This window comes from Haliaeetus leucocephalus, unplaced genomic scaffold, assembly GCF_000737465.1.
Source record: "Haliaeetus leucocephalus isolate CR32 unplaced genomic scaffold, Haliaeetus_leucocephalus-4.0 Scaffold473, whole genome shotgun sequence".
NCBI classification, from domain to species: Eukaryota; Metazoa; Chordata; class Aves; order Accipitriformes; family Accipitridae; genus Haliaeetus; species Haliaeetus leucocephalus.
The window spans coordinates 5,712,878-5,728,135 of record NW_010972909.1 but is presented as its reverse complement, the minus strand read 5'-3'; the positions used below and the strand labels follow the sequence as shown (position 1 = coordinate 5,728,135).

At 43.4% G+C, this 15,258-nt stretch overlaps 1 protein-coding gene across 1 annotated transcript in view; it reads right to left on the bottom strand.

Annotated features, from left to right (window-relative positions):
* YBX3 (Y box binding protein 3) overlaps positions 1 to 15,258 on the bottom strand; it is a 28,446-nt gene that overhangs the window by 8,872 nt on the left and 4,316 nt on the right. Inside the window, exons 2-5 of the mRNA XM_010575445.1 lie at positions 11,612 to 11,697; positions 9,981 to 10,014; positions 4,895 to 4,984; positions 4,103 to 4,225 (exon numbers count right to left, since the gene is read on the bottom strand). Of these exons, the coding sequence (XP_010573747.1) occupies positions 4,103 to 4,225; positions 4,895 to 4,984; positions 9,981 to 10,014; positions 11,612 to 11,697 (333 nt within the window). The remainder of the gene's footprint in view (positions 1 to 4,102; positions 4,226 to 4,894; positions 4,985 to 9,980; positions 10,015 to 11,611; positions 11,698 to 15,258) is intronic.

The following is a 15,258-nucleotide window of genomic DNA, read 5'->3' as shown; positions in this document are numbered from 1 at the left end:
GTCACTGAAACAGATGCAATTTGACCAGAAAACAGAACCTGAGCTTTGAGGTCCTGTTTTACTATACTGATAGGAAGATTACATTCCTTTGTTAGGAAAGCTTTGTTTGTACTCTTAAAAGCACCACACCATGTCTAGCACACACACGATCCTGTTCATTCAATCTCCTCCACAGGTATCTTCCAACTCAGTGTAATACCTTCTAACAAAACATTAGGTCATCTTAAAGGATGAATGAATGAATGAAGCTGGCCTGCTGCACTCTATACTTTCCTCAGAAGGCGGCCGAAATAGCCAGGCAGGCTGTGATTCCCCGTGAAGATCTCACACAGATTTCTCTAACCCTAGAAGGCACAAAATTTTATTGCTGTCCCTCAAAGAAAAGTTTTGTAAGCATTAACTGTAACTGCAATGAGGTTTTTACCCATCTGCTTCCCCTAGTTTCTTCTTTGTTTGTTCTTACACCTCTTCAGATCAGTCTCTAGCTTTTGTATAATAGTATTTATCTTTCCAGGTCTCCTCTCTACAACAAATAGTTTCAGCCTACAAAACAGCTCTCAAACTATTTCACTTATTTTCCAACTCATTGGTATAGAGGCTTCTTGTATTAGTAATGCAAACAATATGTAGATGCGGACATCATTGGTTCTCAAGATTATTCCACAATTCACTGTTCTAACATTTTGACACCAGCTCCATGCCATATCTATGTTGTGACTGTTTAGTGAGGAGCACAGCCTCTTTTCTGTAGTAGATACAATTAAGAAATTTCTGATATGAACAAGTACTTCTACTCTCCGCAGAACTCTCCACACAATCCAGACACAGTACCACTAGAGCTGGTTAAATACCTCTCATTCCTCAAGGTTCTCTGCACTCTCGAGAAATTCACACAATGTGTTCAAAAACAGACCCAGTAAGTTACACGCAGAGTACAGGCACATTTGAGTTAGCATGGCAGACAGAGGACAGGCATCTTTAGTTTGCCTAAAACCATGCCAGTAGGCAAGGGTAAATCAACTCTTGCTGCGCTGCAAGGTTAGACTGGAGTTGCTAACAGACATCAGTTAAAAGTTCTTGAAACCTAGAAGGCCACTATGTCAAAAGTCACCTCAACAAATTAAACTTTTTTTTTTTCAGTAAATATGGGATTGATGATGTGGGCAGCTGAGGTCTGGGAAAACCTTTCACCTCTGCAGCCTAGTAGATCTTTAAGCATAGCAGGCCTGGGTACACCTAAGCCTTTTCCTTCAGGTGTGCAGTAACAGTTACCTGCAGCTGAGTAAATATCCTTTCAGCAAACACAGCCCAAGAGCACCATACCATCGGTAATTCAAACTTGTCTCAGAAATATCCTGCAGGACAGTTAGCCAAAAACACCTCCTCAAGTAGAGAGGCACAACCTTTAATGCACCTGTTAATGGGACCATACAGAATAGTGTATACATATTGCTATGGCTCACAGACATTGCTACCTTTCTTCCCCCTTTACACACATGGGAATGGAAGGGGAAACAGGAGGCCTTGTTAAAGGAAAAGCATATTAGAAAGAAACATCTTTCCAGACATGTGGTTTCAATGTGAAGAATGTGTTAATTGATGCAAGTGAAAAACCTCTAAAAGGAAATACCGATAGCTTCAGATGAGGATCCACACTACTCTCAATTGATCTATGAAAGCAAGTACACAAGGGATGACAAGAGTATGTGGAGAAGTTTGAGTGGCTTCACTGACCTACCCTAGGCCAACTTCAGGGATAAGTCCCTGCAAAGACTTCCTTGAAGTGGAGCTTTGACTTGTTCAGGCAACTAATAAGTGAACGGATAAGAAGGCCCAGCAGAACTGGCTGCACCTCAAACCAGCTCAGAGCACAAGAAGGGTCCACTGCAACATGTAGAAAGTTGAGCAGGCATAGCAGAACATCAACTTTGGCTGCATAAGGAACTCCTGACTGAGCTCAAACATGAAAAGGAATTATCACTTAAACAAGTGACTACACAGGATATGTTCAAGAGTGCTGAAGGAGCTGGCCAACATCACTGCCTGGCCAGTATCATCTTTGAAAGGTCACAGCAATCAGAGTTTACCTTGTTACCTGCTAGAGTGGCATGCTAAGGGAATGGTACTATAAAGTCTTCATCATCCCTGAATGAAACAGAATTTACTCTTAAAGTTGAGATGATACCAAATCCAGAGGGGCAGTCAATGCATTGATAGGAAGGCCTGACATTCAGAGGATACTCAATAAGCTAAAGAGAAGGACCAACAAACCTCATAAACAAAGGGAAACAAGGAAAGAATGAACACCCAGGTTAATGTCCTTTTGTACACTATCATTTGCAAGTTTTGAAGGCTGTAATTCTTCTACAGTCAATGGTCCCAGAGAAAGAGCAGTACATTTTAGGTTATGAAACGAGAGATGACTTCGTGTGACTGGTGCCTGATGTTCCACAACAGCTAAGGTCTGGTATCCACACCAAATGAGTCTGGGGACTCAGACAGAAACAAGCCAAAGAAAAACAGTGTGATACCACAATTTGTTCCCCTTGTGTACATCTTCAAGTACCAGGATCCAAGTGTGTTAGTGTCACATGCAAGCCAGATTTTTAGCTGCATGAGTCTGCATTAGACATCCAAGACAACATGTCCCAGCATGAGTACCCTGAGACTGAATGCTCCCCATGTCCAAGCTGGGTCTCACATTATCACTCTTCAGAAAGAAACAAATAGCTGCTTTCCATACTCACCAGTACACAGGGTTGTCTAAGCCTTGATACATCTGCTCATTTAAAAACTGAAGCAACTCCAAGACAACACCAATACCACCAACTATAGCACTGACTCCCAATAAAGACAGTTGATGGAGATTTTAATCTCAGGAGAGCTAAAGGAAACAGAAGACATACTGGAACATAGCTGGCTCATGAGCTAACAGGTAAGACTAGAAACATCAAAAAGCTGAACAAAACCAAGCATCCTAGTTCTTTGCCACTTGGCGTGAAAGCTGAAGCTTGCAGACTGTATCACTACAAAAACAAAGACATACTCAGTAATAAGCCATCAGTTATCAGCACCAAATTCTAGCTTTCTCCAAGGGACTCTGAAAGAACACCTTTCATGTATTTAAGGCTCAGTGGTGTCTAGCAGGATTAAAGAGACCTCGTGATAGCTAGTATAAACAGCTAGGCTTTAAGGAAGGATTTGATAACACTTGTTCTGTTTGCCCCTGTGCTGTCAACTCTGTAGAACAAGATGAGAAAAGAGTTACATTGCTTGGGCAGAGACTTCCATCAGGGCTCTCATATTGGATCATTCACACATTTCTGCAAGTGATGATCACAGATTCAACTATTAAAGAAAAGATAATCAAGCCTAGAGTATGTGTCAGCTTGTTGGATTGTTCTAGGCACCAATTTAGCACAAGCACAACATGGACAGGCATAGTAACTGCTAGAACTACAGCCAAGTACCTCATACTTACTTCTCCCTCTGCAAAAACTTGCAGGGAAGCTGCTTAGGAAAGCTTGCAGATGTTATGAACAGCTGTGCATAGCTAGTTTAACAAAAAAAAAAAGCATTAACTTTACACTGAACTGCTGTAGGCAAAGGCCTACAAAGGGATGATACATGGAGGTTTCAACTAGTTGGTCAAACTACTACCATGCCATGCAAAAGAGATGAACTTCTAAACAAAGCCCATTTTCCAAATAACCCTTTCAAGTTACAGTTATACTACTTGGAGCAATATAAATACTTCCCCTGGCTTCAGGTACAGGGCATGGTGAACCACTTGGGCGTCTCACTCCTTTGTGTTTACTCTTCAAACAAACAGATACCTTAACACCCAAAGAGATGCTTTTAACGCATTCTAGAAAGAAAGACATGCCAAAGGAGGGCCTACAAGACACCCAATACAGAAAATATCAGTATAGCATCAATGATGTGCCGGAGGAACCCAGATTATTACGGAAGAACACTCACACCTTAGTTAAGCATTGACAGTTTACTATATGCCAGTGCTGAAGCTGTAGTTCCCTCTCATGAGGGGACTGGAAGACTGCTGAGGAGGCAGGATGACCACCACTAAAGAAATTAAACTTACACTTCGAGGTGGTCCACGGCGTCGGCCAAAATAGCCACGTCGATAGCGGCGCCGGTCTGCAGCATAGCGGCTGCCTTCTACAGGGACTCCATCTGGACCAGTGACATTAGCTGCTTCTGCACCCTAAAAGGCCAAAAGAAAGTAAACCAGGGTGGTGTGAGGAAAGAACAACCAGCTACAGGGAGATGATGAAACAGGAAAGAGGCATTTTTGCATCATTTCCAAGCTGCAGATTCCTTCCTCCCACATAGTGCAAAAGCAGGTTTGTTATTCTCATGATCATAACTCTTGGTTATGGGGTTGAGTTAAGACCCTATCAGCCAGGCTGAGTTCAGAGGAAGAAGCAAGAAGTAACTGATTAACAGGGAGGGAGGGAAAAAAAAAAAAAAATCAAAAAAGCTCAGAAAACTCAGAAAATGTTTGAGAAAGTACAAGCACAAAGAACTTGAAGGTTCTTACAGTTATTAAGCTACCAGACTCCAAGACAAATTCTTCAGGGCAACATATGCCTCAGTTATGATCACTGGGCAGGCTGCAAGCTTCAAATGCTCTATCAAGTTACAGATTCTAGAAGGACTAGAATGTAGTTAGAGTTTCAATACATATCTAGAAATACTTCTTAATGAAGCCTTTAAACAGATCTTCCACAGAAAAGCTGTATGAATGCCACCACCCCAAGGATTAACACATTAGACAAAAACACCAGATACACAGCTAAGGTTGTGTGTTATTCCCCATTAGAGTGATATTAACTCTGTTGGACCACACCCCTAAGTCTCCATAATCTCTCACCTTCTCTCCCTCGACCACATCAAATTCTACAGTCTCTCCATCACCAACACTGCGCAGATACTTCCGTGGGTTGTTTTTCTTTATCGCTGTCTTTAAAGAAAGAAGATACAGAAAAATGTATTTTATCTTACTCATTATCTTACACATTCATAGTCCTGTAGATGAGGAAAGGACAGCATTCTTCTGCTACAATCCCAACTCTACACACAAGATCAGTTGCCACACTAAGATATTTCAAATACATAGATGTCTCTCTTACTCCACAGGCCCTCTAATACTCAGTCAAGGTTTACTCCTTTCTCAGTACTTATGATTTTACGAATCAGCTGTTGCCCCAGAATCCCCTCTGGCAAGCCTACTAAATATCCAGATCATTACATATTTCTGTATGAACAGAGTTCACACTGGGTGTTTGATCTCCTGCAAGTTGTACCAAGGCAGCTCCAGCAGCAAGCGTGACCCATGCCTTCACAGCCATTAGGAGACCTGTAGACCATCTCCAGAGAACTTAAGACCAGGAACATTTTTGTAGAAAATGGCATTAACTATAAGGTATCATGGCAACTCATAGTAACTCAAGAAGAATTACTGTATCCCTGGCGTAACAAATAAGCATTTTACCTAAGCACTGTAAGGGAGACCCTCAAAAATTAGGCGAGTCCCTAAAGAACACAGGAACAGTACCAGACCAGACAATTGCAGTCTTAGCCATCTCCTAGACAGAAACACCAAAATACTATTAACAACATGGCTTTGGCTCAAAACCAGTTGAAAACCTCCTCAGACTCACAGCAACACTCAAACCTCCTGAAGCGATTTTCAACCTGTCAACTACAGATACCTTTCACTCTGTGGAGTATTTCTAGGATTCCACAAAAGGCAGTCAGCAAGACAAGCCTACTATCTGTTCATTAGGTAAGGGTTCACAAACTGGAAGAGGCTGGGGGAGAAAAAACCCAAACACCACCAAAACACACACATTGCACAAGCCAATCTAGTAGCCAGCCTTTTACTGAAGTTCTCTTAGATTATTAAAGACCAATTCACTTGAAGTTTCCCGATAAGGGCATCTTTTGTAAGCATGGGGGCAGGTGCAGATCCAGTAGATAGAAGCACACGGGGAAATAGAAGGCACATATCTGGCTTAAGAAATGGGGTGCAGGGCAGAAACAGAAGAGACAGTTTTCTTGAACTGCAGACAGATATGACAAACAAGCAGAACAAAGATCAGTTGAGTTGTTGCCTGTGCATGGCAACTATATTCTTTCAGTCAACAATAGCCCCAAAATATTTCCCACTGAAGGAAAAGTTCTAATGAGTTTAAAGTGGAGCTTGACCAGTTTAGGAAAAGTATTCTCACTGTTGCTGAATACAGCCCCCTTTGTGTTTCAGGCAATAGGCCAGCATGTCCTTTTAGCCGTACATCTAGCCACACCTTTCCCTGTACCCTGCAGCATCCCAAACAGCTTAAGGAAGAATGCAAGAGTGTACCTATTATTGCTACCAAAGCAAAAACAACCCAAGAGGGCTGTTTTGGTTTGTTTTTTGTTTTTGTTTTTTTTTTTTTTGATACAGGAAGAGAATGAGCTGCTCAAGTGAATTCTTTTGGGAATTACTTTGGCAAGCAGAGACTCCCACCATCAGCTGAGACAGCTTTGTTCACTTTCTGCTGACCTGCTGGTGTAACTGCCCCATTTCTAAAATCAGCTGGAAGTGCTAGCTTTTCCATAAATGCTATATACTAATACTAAAATCACTATCTTCACTGCAGATTGTTTAAATCTTTTGCTACCACTTGCACTGAGACAACTGACTCAAACTCATAAGACTTGTACTCTGCATATGATTGAGATGTCAACAAGCTGTATTTCAAACTCCTTCCCCCTTCTTGTAAGTGCAGAGGAAGAAAGGACTACTGGGTTTCTTTTCAGCAGAGGGTGTGCTTAAGATTAACAAATCTCCTCAAGCATCCTCTAAGAAGGGTAATGGAAGATAAATGCAACAGGATTCCACACGTTCTGTTCCAGCTTTATAGACAGAAACTTCAAAAATTCAGACTTGAAACTGAACAACCTGCCAACAGGAAATAGAGGCTGCCACACAGAAGGCTGGGGTTTGTTTTATAAAGGCAACCAGGAACAATTTCAAGTTAAGTCCTAGAATTCAGAGCAGAAACTATACAGCTTTACTACTTACTACTTCAGCTGCAGGTAAACATTGATGAAATAAGCCTCTAACAAGCCTAGGCTCTAAGCTTGATGAAAAGACTTTTACTCTGTATATCCAGAGGGGAAAGAGCACTACTCTCCCTATTACTGTTCACCAGCATCCCGCAGGCTCCAGCTTCTTTGATTCAAAAGACAGATGTTCTGTGTTAACACAGACAGCACTCAACAATTAAGACAAAGCCTTTCCTTTCCCAAGGGGACACTGATGAACAGAGAACTATAAGAGTCTTCACAGATAGTTCAGTATTTTTTTGGAAGAGTTCTTTCCATATCCTCACAAGCACCACATCATGTGCACATCCAGCATTGTCACAGCAATAGCCAAAATCTGTTACACCAGTTACTAGTGCACACACACCAGGCTGTGCAAGGTGAACACAATCCAGTGAAGTAAAGAAAAAGAAAGACCTGGGCAGCAGAAGAGATGCTGCTTGTTTGTTCAAACTACGCCTAATTAAGCTGGACTTCTCTGGTGACTGACACTTTTTAAATGGTGTCAAATTGCAAGACCCTCGTCCCCCCCCAGACACACTCCACCCCACAAGGCAGATCAATCCCTATTGCTCGCACCACCTCTAACCAACACAGTGCCCCAGACAGCACCTTGCATCAATCAACCGGACAAGGATGCAAGCAAGACGAAGCAGGTGAAGAACTGCCCTTCCCCAAAACACTGCTTGGGCCCCCCGCAAGACAAAGGGTTAATTCAAAGCAAGCCATGCATGCCCTAAAGAGAAAAGCATTTTAATCTGTACTAGGTTTATAAATAGCATCCAATAGCCAGACACTCAGCGTTAACCCCCATTCCAATCATGAGATCGGCCTGTTCCCTCCCCACTGCGGATGTGTGCGGGGGAGGCAGGGAGGAGGCTGTATCTATTCAACTAGGTCAGCCTTATTCTGAAGGGATTAGGCATGTAATCCAGCCCCTCCCGGGACAGGCGCAGGGAGGAGGGGCAGAACCAGCACTAACTGTGGAGAGGGAGCTGGAGCTTGCAGCAGGATGTTTGCTTACACCATGGATTTGCCTCCCTCGCCGGGTGGCCCCATCAGGAGCTCTGGCCAGAAAGCCCCAGGCTCTGGTAACAAGCACATTCATGTACAGGAACAGCTCGAGATGGAAGAGCTGAGGAACATCTGATTGCAGCCAACACAGGCCAGAGCTGGAAGCATCTACTCTGCCACGCACAGCCCACCAAGAGGGTTAACTGGATGCAGGCTTGCACGTGATGTGGTATTTCTGAAACAGCATGCCAGTTTTGCTCAGTGCTCACTCCAAGAGGATTTTGGCCACAGGAGATGGGAAATAAGTTCACACACACACACACTGGAGCTTCCATTTAGGTGAATAATCTTCTCCACAGGTGTAGGAAACAAAACAGCACAGATAATACTACCTTGCTGTTGACCTTCAGTGTTTGGGTCTCTGCAGGCAGCCTTCCCAAGCAGAGTAACACTGATCCGTGTTACCTCTGTCATCAGCACAACCACCATTTTCCAGGATATCTTCTCACAGGTCTCAAGGAGACCTCATTTGCCTTCAAGGTAGTTTTACAGTGCTGCCTAACCAGAACATGTTTCTGTTACTAGAATTCTTCTCACCCTCCTCTGGACATACTCCCATCGGGCTGCAGATGCAGCACCTGTATTGGCATGCACAGAGCACACAGTCATTAAGGAAGGAGAGTGACCACTAGAAATCGGTACATGCATTGAGGACTCTTGCTCCCAAATCCACCAACTGAACCAGGAATGTGTACTGCATGTACCTCCCAACATCATAAGCACTCATTACAGGCACGAGACTTACTCCCTCCCAGCTTCATCCATTTTCAGATAATGGGTCTACACTCCTCGACCCAGAGAAACAGTTATCACAGGCTATTTAGTCATGAAGCCACAGGAACTCTCGATGTTGACCAGCACATTTAATACAACTACATATGCACATAACCCTCGTCCTCTGTGACAAACTCTGAGTGCAAGTTTCCTGGTTACATTTGGTGGAAATACTGCCACTTACACCACAGAGAAAGCTCAAGGATCACATGGGGCTGCAGATATTTCATATGGGACAAGCTCCAGGGGCAGTACTTCATTTTCTGGTGGAGTAAAAGTCTCAGATGATGCAAAACCAGACCTAAGCCAACTAATCAGTTTGCATCAGCATGGAGACAGCATCCTCTGTCTTCCCATTAGTTGCCTGCCACCTGAGAGTCAAGGTATAAACTTAGAACAGCCTACTGACAGTTCAAGGAAAGTTAACCAATGACAAGCTGCTGGGCAACCTCTCTCTGCTTGGGCACACTTGGCACACAGCCTTCCTCCTCTTTTTCCTAAGAGCAGCTGCCTCACGCAGCAACAGCTGATGGCAACCCAGGCTGGTCAAGAGCCAGACTAGATCACTTTCTCTCCAATACCAGGGAGGGCAGTCAGAACAGACCTGCAAACGAAGAGGGTAGGAAGAAACAGAAGACACAAGGAGCATGGGGAAAAGCAGGGGGGGAGGGCAGGACTGACAACAAGTAGCAAGGTATTTACAGAACAGGAGTCATCTCCCCAGGGAGGGACAACCAAACAAAACAAAAAACATGCCAAAAAACCTTTAGTGTTCAAATCGGAGCAGGCAAAAGAAAGCATAAGGGGCTGTAATACCTACTCCTTCAGTTATAACTCCAGAGAGAAGGAAAACACACCCTAATATTCCTCCCTGAAAATTTCAACATACATGTCCACTCAAGGTATTTGCTGTAAATATCCTAAGGAGAAGCCAGGACAAGGTTGGGTGGCTGTTTCAGAAAGTTGCATTAGAAACGTATCACAGTGCACATCTCTAAGTACAATTACTGCTGTCTTACCTGATGAACAAACACATCTTCTTTGGTATCATTTCTGCGAAAAGAAAGTGAGAAGTCGTAAGAGTTTAGACTAAGAGACTTAAATAGAAATCCCTGACTTCACAAGCGAAACGCTCCTTCCCCCAGCCTGTAGTACATCCCCTGGATTCCATACATTCTGTGTAAGTCTATGCTACCAAGACCCTGCTCTGAATTTCCAGGGTCATATGCTTGACAGCAGAAAGGACTCCCCACCCTTCAGAAGGGTGAGGGGACAGGGGGAGGTTCTCTGTAATATTCTGGCAAACATTCAATATTTTGTTTTGACATGAGGCAGAGTTAATGACTGGACTGTTTGCCTTTCACTATTCTACCCCCCCAAAAAAGACTTCCACAGGGGCTGCAACCTGAGCTGTTGTCCCAGAGGTCAAGCAAGACTATCAAAAGGACTGGCCACAGCTGTTAACAGAGCTCTCCTTTCAGTGAAACTCAAAGCAACCATGCACAAGAGGTGTTAGGAGAGTCCATTGGAGGGGAACCCAGACATGAACATGAGGTTGTCTGGATTAGGCCAGCCAGTTCAGGCTTCCGCATGCAAAACATGAAGACAGGTCTGAGATCTTGATTCTGTGTTCCCATACAACAGAAAGAGCCTAGACCTTGACGTCTGTTCACTCAATTCCTTCTCTGCAGAGGGCACAGGTGAGTCAAAGAGTTTGTGGAGATAACACGTAATCCAAAACTTGTTGCACTGGACCGAAGTAATAGTAGACTTCAGTTTAGGAAGAAAGCTAACAAGTTATTACACCACATCCAGCTGAAGGCTCTCACATCGACTGCTATGAAAGACTTTAAGAGTACTTCCTAATTCAAGCTTTTCTTCTAAGCTTACACAACACTGGATAGTAGTCGCCAGAGACTGGGATTAATGCTGTACTAGAACTGGCTTCAGAACCGTTAAAGGTTTTTCATAAAGCACACAAGACATTTAAGCTCCTCAACCTCACACATACTCCAGCCTTAAAAGCCAGAGTTTCCTCCAGTAACTTGGAAGCATGGGTCCTGTGTACCTAAGGTTGGATGTGATCAATATCACTTACAGGTATGTGGATTAACAATGCCATTCAGAAGTTTGGTTATGTTCAGAAGAGAATAAAAAAAGATACAAAGAGAATTCCTGTAAAGCCAGGCCCAGAATATCTTCAGTTAGATTATATCAGAGAATCTCAGTGTGTATTTAGAATAATTATTTTGACCAATCACTTAACACTTGAATTTTTATCCAAGAATATTTCCCCTCATCTTCCAACCTTACTTGCACCTTAAAAAAAGCCAGGCAGTCATGAAAGAACATACAGGTCATTAAAGGTGTAGTAAAAGTAAACAGAAGAAACAAGTAACAGACCAAATCTGTAATGAGTTTGACCCTTTCTGTTTTCTCCCCATACACACAACCTTTGCGGGGGGGGGCGGGGAGTCCCCTGAGATGATATCAGAGTTCGTTAGTTGAACACCTGGCCAAATCTGGCTGTTGACTGCATGAACTTGTAGTCAGGTCCTCAGGTCTCTGTTGCAATTACTAACACATGGCATATTATCTGTACCATGAGTCTTAGTACAGTATAAATTAGACTATCACAATTTAAACATACCTGTTGATAAAGCCATATCCATTTCTGACATTGAACCACTTGACTGTGCCAAGAACTTTGGTGGCTAGAAAGAAAAACAAGTTACTCTAAAACAGAAGTAAGTACAAGAATGTTACAAAGATACTTTTATACCTGCACATGAACCAGACCTATTCTGTTCCCTTAACACTCAAAAGTGTACCTTCATCTCCCACTTCAATTCATACTAACACAGTAGCAGGAAGCAGTGCTTTAACACGCTGTTCTTCAGCCAAGAGTTTACGACACAGCATCTAGAATGAAGCCCAGCTCTAGTTTCAGAATTGGCTATCCATCCATCTCTTATTTCTTATCCCAGAAATGGGCAGTGAAGCTGAAAATCCCACTGCCATTCATCAATTCTCTTTAGCTTAGTAGCTAGACATGAAACATAGCTGAAGAAAGCTGTTTAAAAGTCCTCTCTTTCACTCAGTTACCCTTCCATTCTTCCTTGGAAACCAGAACTGGCCAAAGCAGCAGTATCAAGCATCATGCAACTCTCTCAAGTGGAGAGGCAGCAGATCCTTATTTCAGATAAGCTCTTTCTCGCTTTGTCAACATCACTCTAATCAAACGAGACCCCACAAGATGTTTTTGGTTTGGTTTGTTGTTTTTGGGGTTTTTTTTATATTCCAACTTCTAGGGACCTTCTGTGATTTACCAATTACAAACTAACCAACTTTATGTTCCAAGGCCTCTAGGATCAAAACAAGCTCCTGTCTCAACACCAAAATAGCACATTACTTAGAAGCCATACTGCATCATCTTATAGGATCTGGCGAAACCTGTTCCTCCAACATATAGGAACATATGTGGGAGGAACTCAACAGCAATGGAGGTAGTTCAACCCCTCCTTCCCTCTCAGCAACTGGGTGGAGACTACAAACTTGTACTTTTCAAACCTGTAGGAAAGGGGGAATTTGGGGCTCTAGACTTTAATGGCTGTTACTTATTACATAGCATGACCACAACTGTCTAAGCAATCTACATAGTACTTATTTGAAAAGGGTCTAGTCACCTACAGATGACTGCTTGTTAAAAACCTTACATATGTTTGGGGGGCTGGGCAGAGTCCGAGAGGCAATTAAAAGGAAAATAATCTAGAGACAATCTCCAGTTCAGAAGTCCAAGCCAGTCTGCTAGAGGTATGAAGAACACGCTGCAAATCCTTACCTTCATCTGCTCTGCACCTGCATTCTTCCCTACACATCCACTGGGAGATGACAAAGCTAGACAGACCTTTGGTCTCATGCAGTCTTGCCATTCTTATATATCCCTCTGACAGGCAAAAGGAGCAACCTCTTTCTCCTCCTCTGAATACAGAGCTAAAGTAGGAATGTTTGTTGATAGCAATCCACTGTAGCACTGTTGCTGTTACTGAAAGTACTAACAGGCCATTTCTCACTGCACTTTTAGAAGCAAAGGTTTTGGTCTCCTTTAATACACTTCTTTAGCAGAAAGTGTTCAAAGTTAGAAGAAGCAAAACCATGTTAAGACTGAGACAGTTCCTAGAGAAAAGGGCTCTACTTAATACAGCATCCATTCCCAAGACTTCTTGTTTACAGAGATAAAAATCCTTAGTTCCACTGCCTAGTACTGATTCAGTAAAAGTAACATTCTTAAGCATCAACTTTTATAGTTTCATGGGGACATCACTAGGTACAGACTCTTATTGCTACCATAAAGGCACTCACTATAAGCAAGAGCTTGCTGCACTAAGACAAGTCAACAGGAGAGGAAGGGAGGGGGGGAAAACAAGAAGCACAGAAACAGGTGCCAAAGACACATGCAGGTTTTAGTCTGCTTTAAGAAACAAGGCTAATACCACTGATTCCCCTACCATCATCCATTCCCTCCCCCACAAAACAGCTATCGAATCTGTTGGCCTATTTCAATCAGATTAGGAAGAGGGTGAGAAGCCTAGGAAGCCTGACAAAAACCCTCAGAGGAGTCAGAAAGCTGGTGGAAGGAGAGGTACTCGAAACCTATTCTACATGGCCAGCTAGCTGCTGCAAAGTGGACATCCACACACACAGCCTCACAGCAACATTGCTCCTTTCACACAAGCTGCCAGAGACCAGGGGTGAGTCTCCAATATATTCCCTAACACAGTGTACTGGGGAAACACCATCCCCTACCCACACTAGTCTTACAGTCTCCCCAAAGCACTACCACGGAGTGGGAAAGAACCTCAGACACCATAGCACGACACTGAACATCTGAACATGCATGTGGCCGTGGTGCAGCCTTTGTTAAGCCTGAGCAGTCATAGCAGGGAGATGAGGAAAGGAGGAGGACAAGCCCAGAGAAAAACCATAACCAGTTTTACTGACAAGTCAGAAAAGGTAGTTGATATGCTGACACCTATCCCACCAGCAAGTGAAAGCCCACATATTTCTACAAGATGCTGTACCCTGACAACATCAAAGGAAACGATCATCAGCCACTCCTACCCATGACAAAATAGCCTTTCCATTAGTTTTAACAAGGAAAGCCAAAGCTTCCTGTGACCAAGAGAGAAGAGAAAGTTGACTAACCTTTATCCTTATTCCTAGAAGTCAGACATTTGAATGCCCTGGGCAAGCATCAGACCTTGCTTCTAATGGGATCTTTGTAAGAGGAGACTTAAGTGAACATAATTACAAGACCATTAACAGGGATATTTGAGGCAGACTTGAACATAAGTCCATTTTCAATTAGCATTATCAATGATCATTTTCCTTACAGGAGTTCCTGCAAAAAAGCTTGCCTAGAAATAAGGCCAGTGTGCAAAACCATCACCACGGTGGTTTTCTTTTTCTTGCTGGACCAGGAAAGGCACTTGTGCCTTCACTTTTTTTCTTTCCCCTTCTCCAAGCAACAGGAATTGATAAAACATGATTAAAACATTACCAAGAATGAAACAAACCACGTTAAGGCAAGCAGCAGCCAGACATACCAACAGATATAGATGTGCCTTGACTGATTACTGACAAATCGGGGGGGGGGGGGGGAAATCACACAACCCATACCTCCAATTTTTGTTTTGCTAGAATCCTTCCTACCTCAGCTCCAGAGAAATCCTTTACCTGGCTCCTCTATCTGCTGCAGTAAGACTCAGTCTTTCCCTTCAGAAGAGAAGATACTGTCTTTCCTCAGCGAAGGTTCAGGACTCTGCACTAGTAGCCTGCCTCAACTCTGCCTTGACTAACCTCTTAAAGTTACGCAGTTATAAACAGAAGATCCCTATTTCCACTGCAGACTGAAGTCTCGTCCTTTCCAACAGGTTGATCCTGTTTAATCACAATGGGAAAAAAACCCCAAAAAACAACCAGACACGCTAGCTACGCACTGGGCTCGAGCACAGAGATGGCAACTTAGCATTTCGCTTGCCCCTTTATCGATAAAGCAGAAACAAACAAAAACCCCAAACACGAAACTTGGAGGCAGTATTAAAGCAGTAATCTTTATAGAGAGAAAAGTTGCGCAGAGACCTTAAGATCAAAGGGGGGCACGCAGGGTTTTCCAAGGGGAGATATCTGTCCAGGGCACGGCGGCAGGTGCCGGGAAGCCCCTCAACATGGCTGCACTTCACTCACTAACCCCGACCGGTCCCGGAGAAGCGCCCGGGGCCGCGTTCCGCGGCCCCG